General features: G+C 42.8%; 1 protein-coding gene across 1 annotated transcript; it reads left to right on the top strand.

Moving 5' to 3' along the window:
- The first annotated feature begins 378 nt into the window (after positions 1-378).
- Positions 379-996, top strand: LOC138365905 (uncharacterized). The gene has a single exon (XM_069326618.1). The coding sequence runs from the start codon at positions 379-381 to the stop codon at positions 994-996; it is 618 nt and encodes a 205-aa protein (XP_069182719.1).
- Positions 997-1385: the final 389 nt, after the last annotated feature.

The following is a 1385-nucleotide window of genomic DNA, read 5'->3' as shown; positions in this document are numbered from 1 at the left end:
GACCGAGGATGGTTGTTTACTGCAGGAACTAGCAGAGGATGGTTGTCTACTGCAGGGACATGTTGGTCATGACCGAGGATGGTTGTCTACTGCAGGGACATGTTGGTCATGACCGAGGATGGTTGTTTACTGCAGGGTCATGTTGGTCATGACCGAGGATGGTTGTTTACTGCAGGAACTAGCAGAGGATGGTTGTCTACTGCAGGATAATGACCGAGGATGGTTGACTACTGCAGGGTCATGTTGTGATGACCGAGGATGGTTGTCTACTGCAGGGACATGTTGGTCATGACCGAGGATGGTTGTCTACTGCAGGGACTTGTTGGTCATGACCGAGGATGGTTGTTTTCTGTGGGAAAATGTTGGTCATGACCGAGGATGGTTGTCTACTACAGAGATATGTTGGTAATGACCGAGGATGGATATTTACAAGATGTCTTATTACGATTTCGCTCTGGTGTTTTCGCCTATACGGCCGACATTAGTAAGGCCTTTTTAAGAGTAGGCTTACAAGAGATGGATCGTGATTTTACTAAATTTCTCTGGGTGAAAGATCCACAGAATCCTAATAGCGAAATCATTACTTATAGTTTTGCCTCAGTACTGTTCGGAGCGACATCTTCACCATTCTTACTCCAGGCTACTCTGGATACACATCTTAAGAAGTCTAATAGCCCCTACAAGACTGAGATTAGCAACAATTTATACGTTGACAATTTTGAAGGAACCACTAATGATGAGAATAAACTAGTGGAAATCTACCATAAGGCTAATCGTGAACTGTTGGGAGCTAACATGCCCCTACAGTTGTGGGCCTCCAATAATAAGCAACTCAACCAAATAATCGAGGAAGAATTCCCTGATTATAAGGTACCTCACAAATTGAAAGTCTTAGTGGAATACTTCCACAGACGAATTGAATATCAAGTTGGTGGATTTCAATCATTCACCTCTAACCATGAGAAAATTACTCTCCTATTTCAGCAAGCCATTTGACCCTTTAGGCCTACTCAGTCCTATTCTAATTAAGGGGTAAACTCCTTATGCAGGAGTGCTGGCAAAGGAATTTCAGGTGGGATGAAACGTTGCCGGAGGATCTCAAAGAAAAATGGCTGCAGTTGATTCCTGATTACAACAAACTTAGTATTCTACAGTTTCCCCGAAATACCTTAGGACTAAATTTACCCACAAATTTACATGTATTCTGCGATGCTTCAGGAAAAGCGTATGGCTCAGTAGCCTATCTAGTTAATACTCAACAATCATTTTTACTTACAACTAAGGCAAGGGTAGCCCCGATCAAAAAGGAGGTCACTACCCCAAATGGAATTAACTGCCTTATTAGTAGGTGTAAGACTGGCTCATTGCCTGATCAAAACCCTCAG

This window comes from Procambarus clarkii, chromosome 18, assembly GCF_040958095.1.
Source record: "Procambarus clarkii isolate CNS0578487 chromosome 18, FALCON_Pclarkii_2.0, whole genome shotgun sequence".
Taxonomy (NCBI): domain Eukaryota; kingdom Metazoa; phylum Arthropoda; class Malacostraca; order Decapoda; family Cambaridae; genus Procambarus; species Procambarus clarkii.
Note: the sequence above shows the minus strand (reverse complement) of the source record. Positions and strands in the feature narration are given on the sequence as shown.